At 39.2% G+C, this 14450-nt stretch overlaps 1 protein-coding gene across 7 annotated transcripts in view; it reads right to left on the bottom strand.

Moving 5' to 3' along the window:
• Window positions 1-14352, bottom strand: part of ORAOV1 (oral cancer overexpressed 1) — a 32049-nt gene extending 17697 nt beyond the window's left edge. For 6 of the 7 annotated variants that reach the window (XR_774134.1, XR_774133.1, XM_010563691.1 and 3 more), the window contains exons 1-4: window positions 14264-14352; window positions 13551-13656; window positions 9875-9945; window positions 8886-9003 (exon numbers count right to left, since the gene is read on the bottom strand). Coding sequence is in view for 5 of the 7 variants with exons in the window: in XM_010563691.1 (XP_010561993.1) it covers window positions 8886-9003; window positions 9875-9945; window positions 13551-13656; window positions 14264-14322 (354 nt within the window). In the remaining 2 variants the exon portion in view is untranslated. Of the gene's footprint in view, window positions 1-7095; window positions 8532-8885; window positions 9004-9874; window positions 9946-13550; window positions 13657-14263 lie in introns of those variants that run through there. The other variant, XM_010563688.1, reaches the window with a different exon arrangement.
• Window positions 14353-14450: the final 98 nt, after the last annotated feature.

Here is a 14450-nt window from a genome sequence, read left to right as displayed (position 1 = left end):
TATTTCTTAAAAACATAATACATTTATTTCACGTTTTTGACTCAGTATTTCTGTAGCTGTTGCATTCACTATGGCCACTTTGTTCTTTTTAGACAATACATCTATCGGCCACGTATTAATTCAGGTTTCTCTTTTCTTGGAGACCCTTAGACTGCAAAGGACCAGAGAGGTTCCTCCCTTATGGGCAGTATCTTTCTAATATAAGTGAAAGAGTTCATCTGCCTTCATTTCTGCATGATAGTGCTCAACAGTGCTGCAGAGTCAAACAAGTATATGCAAAGCCTCACATTTGTGAAAACACAACTGTTCTCTCATCCTCAAACAACTTTCCAATCACCTAAATACAGCCCTCCATGTTTTTAAATCTCCTGTAAACCTGCTTAAGGTGTCTTCAGGATCTCTTTCCACTTCTCCCATGCTTCTGCTGAAGGAGAATTTCAGACAAATCACAAGTCAAAGCTCCTTGAAAAAGTCTCTCCATGTTTTTCTCTAACACAATTTGTTTCTTTCTCCTTAGTTTAAGAAATAATGATGCTACTGGATTTTTGTGAAGTTTGTCCTCATCTTATTGCATAAGAGAGCTTAAAAGGACAGCAAGACATACAACTATAATGAGCCAGATTCTCAACACATGGTTCTAACAATGTACCTATGGTGAAGCAAGGTTATGAATTCCCAAGTTGTGCTCAAATCATTCTCCACCTTACTCAGGTGTTCTGGATATGACACATAAAATGATGCCATAAGTCCATGTGGTTTTAGGTTTATAGTGCACTTGACTAACCACACCACAACCAAGGTCTCCTCAAGAAGGAAATACACTGCAGACATAACCTCTAGCTCTGCTTAAGTGACATACTATTATATCGATTCTTAGTTTCAAATAGCCATTTTTTTTTTACTTTTATTTCAGAAACTGTCAAGTACTTATTAACAATAACTTCTGTATGTGTGTTTTTTAAAGGAGGTAAATGGGGTCTCAAAAATTCAATGTCTGCACATACATTGCAAAAAAAAAAAAAGCCAGTTTAGAGAACAATGTAGGCATGTGTTTTTAAACTACTGTTCGTGCAGTCTGGTCAGGACTGTGTGACACAGTATACAGTGTTTTGTCATCCAAGGAATGTCTTTGATCAAGAGTTTATGCAAGAAGGAAAAAAAAGCCATGAAACCCTAATCCGTTCCCACAGTCCAGTAAACGTGAGCTGGACAAACAGTGGACAATAGCAGTAAAGCTTGCTGCTGGAACAATAGCTGCAACTAAAAAAATTAAAGGGTTGCTGACTCACAGTTCCTACTACCAAGAAAGATTCCACGCGGTGTTGATTATTCCCCAGAATCCTGAAGATGCTAAAGGTTAAAAATCGTAATTACTATTACATTGAGATAAAGCAGCAAAATATGCTGCTAAACAATCAAAAATGAAAGACAGTGACAAATACTGATGTTGATCCTGTCTAGTACGGAGTTGGGATGCAGAGACTGAATAATCAACCTTCTTTCTGCCTAAACATTTTGCTAAAATAAACTCCATAATTTTATTATAAATAAATATCAGTTAAATTTTCAGTCAGTATGCCACTATTTCAGATGCCATCCATACGAATTCTGAACAACTACAATCAAGCTTTCTAATTTTTCAGGACAAGAGCTATATGCTATTTCTTATACCTATTCAGAAATCTTCTGTCGGCAATTTTGCCATGCCAAAACCAGGTACACAGAATGCCATATTATTGGTCAATTACATATGTATATGAAATATGACAGAACAATTAAAAACATTGTATAGCAAGCCACTTCAGAATCAAATGGCTGATTTTTTTACCTTTCGTATGTTTCATGAGACTGAATGGGTACTACTTTAAGTTAATAAAGATCTCCAAAGTTGCTGGCTATGTTTCAGAAAAGCTTAGTGACCAAGTTTCCTTCTGCATATTTCATCCTAAGATTCTTTAAGTACTTCTGCAACTCCTGAACATACATACAGCTCCATCAGATGAAAAATGCTGCAAGAACGTAATTATTACACTTAGGAATAAACACTCCTGTGATTAAGGTAGGCATATGCTGTGTGATGCCAAAGAGATATTCGAGTTAGCTACAAATGAACTAACTGTATAAGCAGTGTTAAAACAGAGCTTATTTGGGTATTTAACAGCACTGTACATCAGCTAGATCAGTGCTTTGTTCTAACATAGGGATACTCTTTCTGATGCATTAAGCTGGCTTTAATTTTAGCCCAGATACCACCCCATTGCACAGTATAGTCTGGAGAATCCCAAAGAATCCAAGAGCTCCAAGATCTCTTCTTGTCTCTGCTAAGGAAACCATTATTTTCAAGTCTGAGTGCATGGAGTTATATACTTAGAAGACTGCTTTCAAAACAGTGCACAAAGTTTTTTTATTATTATTTTTAATGTCAACAGAGGCTGAGCTGATTCTGCAATTCCAAACACACTGGAGTGGGACACACTGGAGCGCTTCAGTACCAGATTGCTCTAGTTGGCCTTTATATGTCAATCCTAAACACCAAAACTTGCAACTGGAAACTTGCCACAGAACTCATTTCACATCTCCCAAATCTCCATTTTCTCTGATGATACATACATTTCTGTGGTAATGTGTACTGTCATAATTTTATCCATTAAAAAAACAACTGTGGCAGACAGTAAAATGAGAACCTTCATGGTTACTTGCCAAACTATGAAAGCTGAAGTTTTGGACTGCAATTACACCAGAACCCATTACCATAAGAAGTTGCAAAGGGCAGTATTCAAAGGCACTAACATTCATACTGAGTAGCACCAAGAATATAAAGAATTATAATATTAGTAGAAATATTAAACCTTTTGTTTCAAACCAAAGCCTTTCTCTTCAAGAAGATCAGGATGAGATATATCATCACATACACATTGCTCTATCTGCCTGATCCAGCTTTGCTGGAGTGCCGTGAACAAACTCCTATCAGAAATAAAGATTTTAATCCAGAAGGACTTCAGATAATTCTAATATTCCAGCAGATTTCAAACATCCTTAAGATCACTAGGCACACCAACACCAGTACTTTGTCAAAAATGTGTAGTGCTTCATGCTGCTATCATTGCAGAAATTGTTTAAGAAAGCAATTACTCTGTCAAGGAGTCTTATCCTTATCTTGCTTGCCCACACCTTTATCTCCAGAAAATGACATTCATTAATGTCATCAGCATTCCCTTTTGAGCACGCAACACTGCCAAGTAATTACAGGACATTATAAAAGAACCCACAAATGTTCAAACAAGCCACCCAGGGAGAAGGCACCCACTTTTATTTGAGAATAAAACTAGAAAAGAATCTAAGATTATTAAATCACATCTTGAAACAGAAGGCTGTATCAAATAAAATATACAGCTTTGGCAGCTTGTGAGTAAATAAATAAATAAATATTAGAACCCAGCCTGTAGTTGCATGATTTTTATAAATACAAGATTCCATTTTTAATGTTCTTTTCTTGTAATACCTTAATGTGGAGACAGGTATTAAAACTTTACATTCAAAAAGGACTCAAAAAGGGACGTAGACACATGCAGAACAAAAAGATGTCAACAGAACATTGAAAATTCAGATTATTTGATCCCGTTCTGTGAGGTAAGTCACGTATCTTAAAAGGATATCAGCTCTTACTCTAAAGCACTGTGGAATATTAGGGTGCAGGCAGACTTTTGACCAATGGATCTCCCTTTGTTCCACTACAGGAAGTTGTATTTACAGCCAAAGTGTAAATAAGCATTCATAAATACGTCACAGAGCTCAAACTCTCTTTTGCATCTCTTCAAAACCCAAACCCTATATTTTTATAAACTTTGGAACTGATCTACCGAAAAATTTAAACTCTTAATTTTATCTCAACGTAATCTATTTAAAAATAATCAATAAAAATGTGCTACCTTTCTAGAAATCCTAAACACACAGACCAAAATGTGTACTTTACTCACCAAAAATGATCCTACAAAACCAGAGTGTTTAAACCGGTCTTCATTTTTCTCCCTCTAAATGGCATATAGCCACAAAGCTAGCAAAATGAGTTTGCATGGGTTCTATGTGCATACTAGGACACACTATTGCTTATATATTTCATACCCCAATAGCAATCGGTTCAAAAAGTCACATAACCAAACAAGGCATGCCAAACCAGGAAGCCAGACTTTCCTTACACATCCACACATAAATTATCGTAACCTTGTTTCTGAAAAAAGTTAATAGGATTTGAATGAGCCAGACTACTCCTACAGGGTTGATTTTTAAGTGAACAATTGCATACCCAGATTTTTTTCTGATTTATTTCACCCATTTCTGTTGATTACAGATGTTCATTCAAAGCTGAAATTGATCCCCTTCACATTACAGTTTACAACAAATGGAAAGAAAGTATGCTGCTTAATGAAGACAGAACAAGTGTTTTATTCATTAATTTTACTAGGAAGCTTTAACAAACTCCATCTCCCCCTTTTTTTTTTTTACTGTACTGATGTAATACAATGACGCAGATAACCTACTAAGTCAGGTTTACGTGTTCTAGCGATGGCTGATTTGGTATTAGCAGCTGATGATCCCATGGCTCTAAGACAGCACTGAATCAGCATGCAATTCTCCAGGGAATTAATTCACTGTAGTCAGAGTTTACCTTTCTCGGCTGATGCCTCAACAATATTTCTTGTACCATCACATATTGTAGAAAGAAAAATTACAAATCTTCTGGACTGCAGTGACTTCAGTACACTAGCAGTAACTAGCTTTGTATCCATCTTTTAATAAAATTCTGTATTCCACAGTTTCAGCTGAGAGATGATCATGAAGAAACAAAACAAGCTAGAACACAGCCCGGGCAAGTCAGAAATTTGTAAATTAAATGTTTCAAACACTCCTCCCTAACGACTGAGCAATAACTGCAGGTGGTAAATACAGAGATACATTTTTAAGTCTTAGCAACTTCAGTAATTCTAGCAAAAATTTTCCATCTTAACTGTTCTTAACAGATCAAGTCCTTCGGCAAAATTTCAAACCTGTTTGATGATATAGCACAAAGCCACAATCTCTATGTCCTCCTCTATTAATAACCAGTATTATAATCTACAAGACTGCATTTTTTTCCATCTCTTTTCCACCCAGTCTTTAAAGCAATACTTAAGTTGCACAGTCAAGCATTCAAACCAGGAAATGTCTAAATGACCGTGGTCCACAGAAGCTTTATTCAGCCTCTCTGTGCACAGATCTTCTGATAGGGTCTTTAACTACAGCGTAAGACTTGCTTCCACCAGAGTCCTGACCATTCAAGACATGGGATGAGTAAGCAGGGCGTGAAACTAACGAAGCCATTTGTAAGATTTTTTTTTCATTTGTTACAGATTTTAGGAAGATGTTAACGTAATAGGAAAGGTGTTGAAAGAAAAGAAACCATACGCTTCCATCTCACAAAACTGAATACTGGTTTTCAAAATTTTGATGGATTTTTTTCCCCAGTAGCATTCTAGTTGGCTTAAGCACACACCTTTCACAGGTGTTTGCTAACTGTAATGTTCCTCATTTTCTAGGTGACTGATCTGAGAAACACAGGCAAAAATACAAACATGAAAAAAAGCTAGGTCCTCAACCACTCTTTATGTTGGCACATTCTGAAGTATTTAAGTACTCAAAATGCAAAATTATTTGTAACGAGTCACATTAGACATCTCAAATCGGTTAAGGCAAATCAGTATTCTTGATGTAACCTGGGCTTTAACTCCTTAGCTGCAAATAAAGGTATAAAAATACTGATACAGTATGCTGTGAAGACTCCACTGTTATAGCCCCAAACATCACAGAAAAACCCACAGCTCTGTTGCAGAAAACAGTTTAAAAAATTGGCACCGAAGAAAGTATACGACTACATATCCAACAGAATTTTTAACCATACCTCATTTAATAAACACCATTAGGCCCATACAAGACATGAAACAGAAGATATTCAGAAAAATACAGACTTGTGGAATAAGAGACTCCATCAGTATGTACACACATTTGGAGCTAAATTAAAGACCTAACAGGCAACCCTAAACCTGGCATATCCCAGTTTGAAATACTGGTTGCTACAATCTTTATAGTTAAATATGTGTATATACATATTATTAGAATAAATTATCCTATAAATATAAATTTGTTATAAATAAAATTAAAGCAATACAAGAAAATTAGCCACCAAACCAATTTTCAAAATAACAGTCACTGACCGCTTGATCTGCAAAGATCCTTTCTCTCCTTAGTCGAACAAAAATAATTTTGGTTTTGATACAACCTCTAGAGTAGCACTTTGCATATAACTTATATATCATACACTTCTATGAATCAAATGCTTCACAGATTCTCTGAGCTCTCACATCCCTTCCCTTGCTTTTACATACATTTTTGTAAACCATGTACAAAGATTCCAAAAAAGGCTGCATTTTAAAACATGAATACTTAAGACTTCCAGCGTTTACTTCTTTTTGTACTATCATTCAGAAGAACAACAAAACTGCCTTTTTTAGACCAAGATCCAGGGGGAGTTTATTTAAAGCATAATTAATGGATTTCAACAAAAAATATTTTCAAAGTTAATCACAGATGATTACCTAGTAGCTTTCACTAATTTGAAGTAAACAGGTAAAATACTTTGATTAGCAAAAATAAACTGGTTTGCAGATGCAGAGACAATTTTTTCAAATTTGAATTTCTCTGAAGTGATTATAAACTCCAATTAGCTTTCTTTTCTCTAGTATGTGATCTTTTTGGTTTGTGCCTACCTATTTACTGAGATTACAGGGCATGCTATTTTATTTTGCTTCTATTTTCAGGTACTTGCAGTTTGGTGCTGTTCTGGGTCCCAGTGGATTAGCTGTGTTACAGTCAAAAGCTCGCTGTACTCAAACTCTAAATGAAGAGACCATCAACGCTGTCGTGTCCCTTCCAAGGTCTCCAATGAGGAAACAAGCTACAAATGAATCCTACCTCAATTTTACTTTCTTTCAAAGAAATTCACCACATAATTAGAAGAGCCCTATCTGGTGTACATACATTTTGTACTCTCGATTTTAACAACTTCTATCTATATAAATATTTGTGAACTCCTATAATCTATTTCTTACACAATACAACGACCTCCTCCACTAGATGGCCCTGACACTCACTATATGTATCAAAGCTGTTTGAACACTTACACACGTAAGACAATTAAACAAACAAAAACGTACACCAGCAACCAGTTATTAAGAAAAGCCTTTGCCACTGGCATACTTGCATACTCAGGAAACAGACAAAAAGTAAAAGATTATTTTGAAATAAATTGATACATAGGCACATGGTCTAGGCAGCACAAAGCAGTGCTGTTCAAGGATATGGCCATATTAAAACATGTCCTTCACCTGAGATAGTTTACCCTGCGTACAGCTTCCGATACCCACGGTAGTCAAATCTGTTTTTATGAAGCTACACTATGCCATGTAAACTTAGCCAGACATGCATACTTTACAACTGATGAAAGTATATATTCATTATATAACTGTATTGCAAATGGTATGCAAAGAGATCTAGCAGCCCAACCTAAAACATTTTTCAGGTAAAATAACTGACTGTATGTATTTCGCTGAAACTAATATAGTTGAACACTTTTAGCTGACAGCATCCATTTTTTCTGAATAAGACTAAACAGTATATTTTCAAGACTAGAAAATAAAAAGCGATTCCTCAATAAAAGGTACTAGTAAATACTAGTATCAGTATCACAACTCCTCTAGTAGTCACATTTCTCTCATTGATCCCTTAAATTGCTAGCTTTTGGGGTTTGGGTTTTGGGGGGTTTGGTGGGGGTTTTTTCCCCACACTGCATCAGTCTGCAGAACTCACAGAAAGTGCAAATTTCATGTTCTAAGCTGCAGCTACTTTATGAGCAGGTATCTTAATCTTTCTCCTTCGCATTCTGACTTCATTTGTCATTCTATTATTTATGCACAAAAATGCTTCTTACTACAAAGTCTGCAGGCAACTGATTATATTTTACTTCACCTACAATATCTACACATTGTGTAAACTGAATGATCTGCATACACAGATTTTTAAGTAACATACACCCTTTAAATAAGGAAACTTTGCAAATGCATGTTCTCCTTTTGAGGAATTAATCTATCAGTGCAAGGCTAGTGAGGAATTAAAGAAAATATATCTATTTAACAGGTTTACACACTGTAAGCTGTTTCAGTGATCCTGAATAAAACCTGGAGATAATAAATGTTAAATGACATATGAGAAGTCCTACTGCAATTCAATGGTTTTCCCTTTCCCCTTTAATATTTAGCACCTCTTCACTATTTTGATTTTGTTTAAGGTAAGAGTAGATAAACACTTTTCCAGTTATCTGTTCTCTTAATGTTTCTTCTTTGGTCATCCATGTTTATCTTCATCTGTTATATTCAAAATGTTAGTGAAGATCTTTCAGTACCGATTCTAAAATCGGACTGAATATTTAGCATTGAACAAACCTAAAAAAGAATACACAAAAGTGTTTCAAAGCATCTATTTTCCAAGAATAATGTTCAACAAAACTCCCAATTCCTCTATTTCTCGTCTGGTCCCACTTGTAATTCATTGTCAAGTAATATTTTCAATTTTCATTTAAAGAATATTTTACTTTTATTTTGCATTTGCTATCAGTTGGGGAATTTTCAACTATCGAGTATCTTCACTTAATTCACTTGAAGTATTTTTACTACGATTGCAAGAGGAGAACAGTAATTACCCTGCACAAATACTGTATTTTTGAGCAAGTTAAGAGACTAAATATTTTCAGAAATTAATACCATTTTGTGCTACAATAACAACTTAATCCTACAAACCTGTTTAAATTTTCCTCTGATTTTTTCCAGATCTTCTTGCAGCTTATCGTAAGTAGGGTCTTCATATGGGAATTTCTGAATCATCCCTATTAATGAATCCAGAGCCCTTCTCTTTTTGCTACCAAAAAAAAAAAAAAAAATCAAATCAAAACAGAACCACCAATGAGCTTACTACAGAAGTTTTTTTAATCCACCAATATGAAAATTATACCAATACTTATATATAATAATTCAGAGTGTAGAACCCAGCCCTCCATTCTTCTTGAATTCAGCTTTGCCCATTTAGCTCACTGAGAGTGCTTTGATACATATTTAAGCCATAATCGGAAATCAAGCTGTAGCACAACTGCTTTTAACTTACCTGCCAAAAGTGGAGAAATATTCAAGAATCTTCAGAAATATTGATTAGATGACTGAGCGAAATAAAGAAATGCAATAAAAAAAGCTCACCAGAACACATATCAAAATGCTGACAGGATGGTGGCAATTCTGTCAGATAAATTAATCAAAACTGGACAGAAAAAAAATGATGGAGAAAAGAACGAAAGTCATAAAAAAATGTAGGCTGGAAGGGACAGCTGGAGGTCATCTAGTCCACCTTCTGCAGAAGCTGGATTAACTTCAAAGCTAGACAAGGTTGCTCAGGGCCATCTCCAGCCAGATTTTGAAAATCTACAAAGATGGAGCTTCTACAGTCTCTCTGGACAACTTGTCCCAGCACTTAGCTGCTTGCACTGGAAAGGACATTCTCCTTATGCCCCATTAGAACTTACCTTGTTTCAAACTGTGAAAGTTGCCTATTGTCCTTTCACTGTCTCCACCTTATCTAGAACTGCCCCTTACGTGGTACAACTACGTATCTCCCTTGTCTTCTCTCCTCCAGGCTGAAAACTGTTTTTCAGTATTTCTTTTGTATTGGGGAAGAGGCAAAACTGGACACCATAATTTGAAACAGTATTAAAGAATCAGTAACTTTTTTTTAACCATACCTGTTCTTTTCATCTGTGCATTTCTGGAGCAGACACTGCCACGTCAGCGCAAACCCAAGGTAGCAGCCAATCTGTGAATTTGTAAGAATGTCATGAGGGCAAAAAAAAATACATGTAGCATATATAGTCAAACAAAAATAAAGCACTACATTGTATCCCATTCTTCAGGAAACAAATCACTGGATATACAAATAGGTTTCTAGGCTGGGAAGTTCAGTAAATTAGGGTAGGATAAATGAGGGCTGTGTTACACAGTACAAGAGTTAGAAAACTTCTTTTAAGAATCTGTTTAGCATCAGAGGACAAAGTATTTAAAATGTAGCATAAAAAGCAAGCAAAACAGTAGCCATACTTTATATGCTTTGAATCCCCAAATTTATTGAAGTGTGGTTGTAGGAAGACAGTTAGAAAACAACCTATTTAAGATGTTTTGGTAAGTACTCATTTTTGCAGCACTGTCAGTTTAAGCAGCCCACGTACAGCCCTACAAAAAGGTGTACCAGCTGGACTGAGGGAGCTACCAAGTCAACCAATGAGGAAACGACACTTTTCTGAGTTAATACGCAAACAATTTAATCAGCCTAACTTGGGAGGGTAGCACGGAATCAGAAAGACACACGAGGAGCTGACTAAGCTAACCTTGCTGCCAAAACTTTTCATTGCAATTTTGGACACCAAATGAAATAGGAATATAGATAAGTTCAATGCATGAATGGGCTAAGTCAGCTGGAGTCCCTTTCAAAAGTGACTTAGTATTCACAGAAAAACAATGCAGACACCTGAAACAAAAGTTAGCTGACTTTGAGAAATTAAATCCAAAATTACAGCCTGATCCCGCTCTGGTCCATACATGTGCATGTACATACACCTGCCATTTAAACTTACAAAACATTGTCGGACTTGTAAACTCCTGTGGCCTGCAAACCGCTTCAGATTAAAGTGGGAGTGTTTGGTAGTTCCAGTCTTCTGTTAATTATGTTTGTTAAGGTACACAGTGGAGGTTCTTCTTAAGGCCCAAACATGGGTTTGGGACTGAACATCCCATTAAGTGCCCAAAAATATTTGCAGTGCGGCTTCCAGTTAATTTTGCTTCGACAGAAATTTAATTTGCATGCCCCCAAACTGCCCCATGACACTTGGCCACAGACTTCTCAGCTTAATTAGCACTTGTGGTGGGTTGACCCTGGCTGGACACCAGGTGCCCTCCAAAGCCACTCTATCACTCTCACCCTCAGCTGGACAAGAGAGAGAAAATATAATGAAAGGTTCATGAGTCAAGATAAGGACAGGGAGAGATCACTCACTAATTACCATCATGGGCAAAACAGACTTGACTTGGGGAAAATTAACTTAAATGTATTACCGATCAACTGGAGTAGGGTAATGAGAAATAAAACCAAATCTTAAAACATCTTCCCCTCCCCACCTCTCTTCTTCCCGGGCACAGCTTTGCTCCCGAATTCTCTACCTCCTACACCCCAGCCACACAGGGGGACAGGGAATGGGGATTGGGGTCAGTTCATCACACCTTGTCTCTGCTGCTCCTTCCTCCACAGGGGCAGGACTCCTCACACTCTTCTCCTGCTCCAGTGTGGGGTCCCTCCCACAGGAGACAGTCCTCCACAAACTTCTCCAACATGGGTCCTTCCCATGGGCTGCAGTTCTTCAGGCACAGACTGCTTCAGTGTGGGTCCCCCACAGGGTCATGAGTCCTGCCAGCAAACCTGCTCCAGCCTGGGCTCCTCTCTCCACGGGGCCGCAGGTCCTTCCAGGAGCCTGCTCCAGCGTGGGCTTCCCACGGGGTCCCAGCTTCCTTTGGGCATCCCCCTGCTCTGGCGTGGGGTCCTCCCTGGGCTGCAGGTGGAGATCTGCTCCACCGTGGACCTCCCTGAGCTGCAGGGGGACAGCCTGCCTCACCATGGTCTTCCCCACGGGCTGCAGGGGAATCTCTGCTCCGGTGCCTGGAGCACCTCCTCCCCCTTTTTCTTCACTGACCTGGGGGTCTGCAGGGCTGTTTCTCTTGCATGTTCTCACTCCTCTCTCTGGCTGCAGTTTCCGTGCCGCTGCAACTTTTTTTACCCTTCTTCAATATGTTATCCCGAGGTGCTACCACCATTGCTGATGGGCTTGGCCTTGGCCAGCAGCGGGTCCGTCTTGGAACCAGCTGGCATTGGCTCTGTCAGACACAGGGGAAGCTTCTAGCAGCTTCTTATAGAAGCCACCCCTGTAGCCCCCCCGCTACCAAAACCTTGCCATGCAAACCCAGTACAGCACTCTCCTACCACAGGAGCGCAGTGCCCATCTTCTGCCTGAGCCCAGGCAAATACTGTGTCTAAGCCTGCCTGAGGAATGTGCCTGAAAACAGACACACTTTAATTATAACATCTTACTTTAATTCTCTATCAAGCAAGGCCAGTATGAGATCAGGATCATAATTTTGCCCAAGACACAAAATAGGATGACATGCCTAAGATTACCCAAGTCACTCTTTCTCTCATTTAACATGACTCGGTGTCTACAATTCTACTTTCCTCTGCAGCTTCCCCAGTGTAAGTAAATTAGAGCACTTCTCTATTATGGTCTCTCTAGGACCATCTTGTATAAAACTATCCGGCTTTGGAGGCTGCTGTTTAACATTCTCACCTTGGAACTACACAGCTGTAGTATAAGTAGGAAAATATTTCCCCACTGTAGATCTCTGCATCACACCTAAATGCAAACCAAAATTTTACAATAACCATGTTTTAAGAATTTGACAGTTCACCTTTTTCACTTCAAAATGGATTAATGGCATTGCTACTGTTCTTTCTGTAGTAACTAACTTTCTGAAACCTGAAAATATCAAAAGGACAAATTGCCAAATTACCTACAGGTCTTCAACAGATCGAACAGGTTTAGATTTGTGGTGCTGTACTTGAAAGAAGGCCTGCCATGAGTCCTGTAGTACAACTTCCCATCAAAGTTGAAAAAATCCAGTTCGGGTCCAAAAATACTGTAACTACATCGTACAGCACTGAACACATTCCACGTTATGATAAACTTGAGCTGGACATATGCGACAAGTCAAGGTGCCTCACCACCACCCTCTGGTCCTTTTATTTCCAGAAAAGCTTATTGATTCAGGCATGCCGTTGTGTGGCAATATACAGAACTGACTCCATCCACTAAAGAATAATTGTGCCTCAGCCAACAAACTCTCCCAGTATTAGAAATAACAAAGGGTGCAACAGAGACACCCAGAATTACCCCTTTCAGGTTCTCCACCCAAGGTGTCTCAACATCCCATGTTTCTCCCTAATGCTGAGCCACAGGAGATGGTACAGGGGGCCTTTAGCCACAATTCTGGGTTATAAAAATAAATACAAAGTCCATCATCTTTTTTTTTTTCTGAGCAAGCTGTTTGATTTTTGTCTCCTCTTATCCTTCCTTTCAGAAAAAAATTAACCAAAATCTCACAGAACAAATAAGCTCAAAAACCACCAAACCATCTATTCTACTGTTCAAATCAAAACACCACCCTTAAACTAGTTTTACGGGCCCTCTTGGACACACACAAAGCAATATAACGCAGCAGGCCTCAGACTACCAATATATCGGGCTTTGCCCAACAGTTTCTGTATTACAACAATTTTCTAATGACAAAAACATTGTGATTCTGAGTATTTTTCCCATTTACCTCAGACCCCATCTTGGCACCATGGAGCGATCCATACCTTCTTCCCTCAACAACTCCAAGGTGACTGCCTTCAGCATATCCCTCCTGATACCCCTCACCATGAAACCTGTGAAGACAGAAATATAATTTTTAGCACCTATTTTCATCTCATATCAAACTCACGCTGCACACAAGCAATTCATAGAAACAAAAACATGCCATATCATCTCTGAAATACAACTGTTCATGTTTAGAAATTCCATGACATTGATTTAAATTAAGATACAATTACGAACACTGCAATCTTTTCAAACAAGTTTACAACAACTTGCCAAGAACAACACACTCTGCAATCCAGCTCAGTGCTTTCACCAGAATAACACCACTAACTACAAGCTCACAACTCCGGGTCAAGCTTCCACATGGTGGAAGAGCCGAAATCGAGCAGGTCGGTCGCTCAGCAAGAGCAAAGAGGAGAATTTCCCCCGCCCTTCTCCCTCCTCGCCCCCTCCCCGGGCTCATTACCAGCCCTTCACCCCTCACTTTTTTCTTCTCAGCTCCTACTGTGGAGGCCGAGGCCGAGGCCGAGGCCCAGGCCCAGGCCCCGGGGCTCCCCTCCCTCCCTCCCTCCCTCTAAGCCGACGGTTACCCGCGGCTAGCGCGGAGTCCCGCTCCGGCCCCGCCTGCCCCCCGAGGTCCCCAGGCCCTAGTCAAGGCTCTCCCACCAAGCCCACCTCTCCTCAGCCATCACGATCTCATCAAACATATCCGAGCTCGCAGACGCGGCCGCCATCGCGCCTCCACAACCCGACGGCGGCTCCGCTTCGGCCACGCCCACCCGCTCGGCATGCCGGGAAAGAACGGCAAGCCGGAGGGGCCACGAGCGGGCTGGGTACCAGTGCGCAAGCGCACACCCCCCCC

This window comes from Haliaeetus leucocephalus, unplaced genomic scaffold (genome assembly GCF_000737465.1).
Source record: "Haliaeetus leucocephalus isolate CR32 unplaced genomic scaffold, Haliaeetus_leucocephalus-4.0 Scaffold173, whole genome shotgun sequence".
In the NCBI taxonomy this organism is placed as follows: domain Eukaryota; kingdom Metazoa; phylum Chordata; class Aves; order Accipitriformes; family Accipitridae; genus Haliaeetus; species Haliaeetus leucocephalus.
The sequence above is the reverse complement of the archived record's forward strand: the minus strand, read 5'-3'. Positions and strand labels throughout refer to the sequence as shown.